Source organism: Dipodomys ordii, unplaced genomic scaffold (genome assembly GCF_000151885.1).
Source record: "Dipodomys ordii isolate 6190 unplaced genomic scaffold, Dord_2.0 Scaffold11, whole genome shotgun sequence".
Taxonomy (NCBI): Eukaryota; Metazoa; Chordata; class Mammalia; order Rodentia; family Heteromyidae; genus Dipodomys; species Dipodomys ordii.
Window position 1 is genome coordinate 1 of NW_012267227.1, and position 1,222 is coordinate 1,222.

Sequence of the window (1,222 nt, forward strand, 5' to 3'; positions counted from 1 at the left end):
GTTGCTAATGAAACCTTATTTCCTAATGGGAAATGCGATTTCCTGGAATGTCACCTAGGTGTGGGCAGGAGTTGAGTGCCTGTGCACATGCCTGTAATCCTAGCCCCTCTGTAACAAAGCTTCTGAGGTTCCAGTAGCTTTTCTGGGAAATGTCCTGGGCAGACCACTACTAAGAAACTACGCAGGCTATGTACTTTCTTGTCTCATGCCAAGCTCCTGTGAGAAGTCCCCCATGAAATCAACAGGTTCAGAGGGGTGCCAAGTATTCCACAACTCAGCCAGGAATAGCTGAACAGTCCCGGTTTTGAAGGGGGAACACTCACTTTTTGAACACAATATCCAGCACTTGCTCCATTGTTGCCCACTGTCTATAATTGTGGAGGAAGTTCCCAACATAGAAGAGATCGCCTTTCTGGTAGGCAGGGACCAGGTTCATCACCAGCATGTCCAGCAGGCCTGCTTCCGGGCTCCATATATCGCATGGCACATTCAGGGTCAGGGATGACTCATTGGCACACTAAGGCGAGACAAAGAATCAGAAAAAAACCATGGAAATGAGAACACTTCCAAATGAGTAACTGTGATAGAGTAGATTGAAAACTATGCAGACAGTATTATCTCAGTACATAGAAGGTTCTACTGTGGACCAGGTTGGGGTTAAGTAGGTTTTCTATCATGAGTATACCTTGCCTGAGTTGCCTTGTGATTTCCTAGGTTTCTTTTTGGACAAATCTCTGAGATGGTTGGTTCGTGGCTTGCCACTGATCCAGTGTCTACAGCTTTGACTGAGGCACCCATACTTCTCTTGGCTGAGACCAGAGTCTCGAGACCTGCGAATACAGCACAAGAACATGTTTCTGGCTCCTGAGTCACAGGCCAAGTGAGCTGGCTTGAGCCAACTGTGAGTTACCGTGGCCTGCTGTCAGGGTTCCATGTTCTATTCCATTGTGAAGGATGCAGGGTCACCTGTCAGGGCCAATGACCTCTGCCACTTCCTCACACAAGAAATATTCCCATCCACCCAATATTGCAATGTGTACATGTAGACAAGTTAACAGCACATCTTGTTTGTGAAATCCTAATCTACTCGCCCTAGGTTCTGGCATGTTCTCAGCTTCCAGGAGTCGCTCCTAGGTCACATTCATGGCCTATCTGTCACTATTCCTCTCATCTGGCTCAAATCATTTGGTTTCTCAGGGCCTTCTGTGACTGCCACATCTTT

The 1,222-nt window shown here is 47.2% G+C and overlaps 1 protein-coding gene across 3 annotated transcripts in view; it reads right to left on the reverse strand.

Annotated features, from left to right (window-relative positions):
* Positions 1–143: 143 nt before the first annotated feature.
* Positions 144–1,222, reverse strand: part of LOC105981208 (ral guanine nucleotide dissociation stimulator-like) — an 11,044-nt gene continuing 9,965 nt past the window's right edge. For all 3 annotated transcript variants that reach the window (XM_013010288.1, XM_013010287.1, XM_013010289.1), the window contains exons 2-3: positions 686–830; positions 144–517 (exon numbers count right to left, since the gene is read on the reverse strand). In XM_013010288.1, coding sequence (XP_012865742.1) covers positions 320–517; positions 686–830 — 343 coding nt within the window. In that variant the 3' untranslated portion in view covers positions 144–319. The remainder of the gene's footprint in view (positions 518–685; positions 831–1,222) is intronic.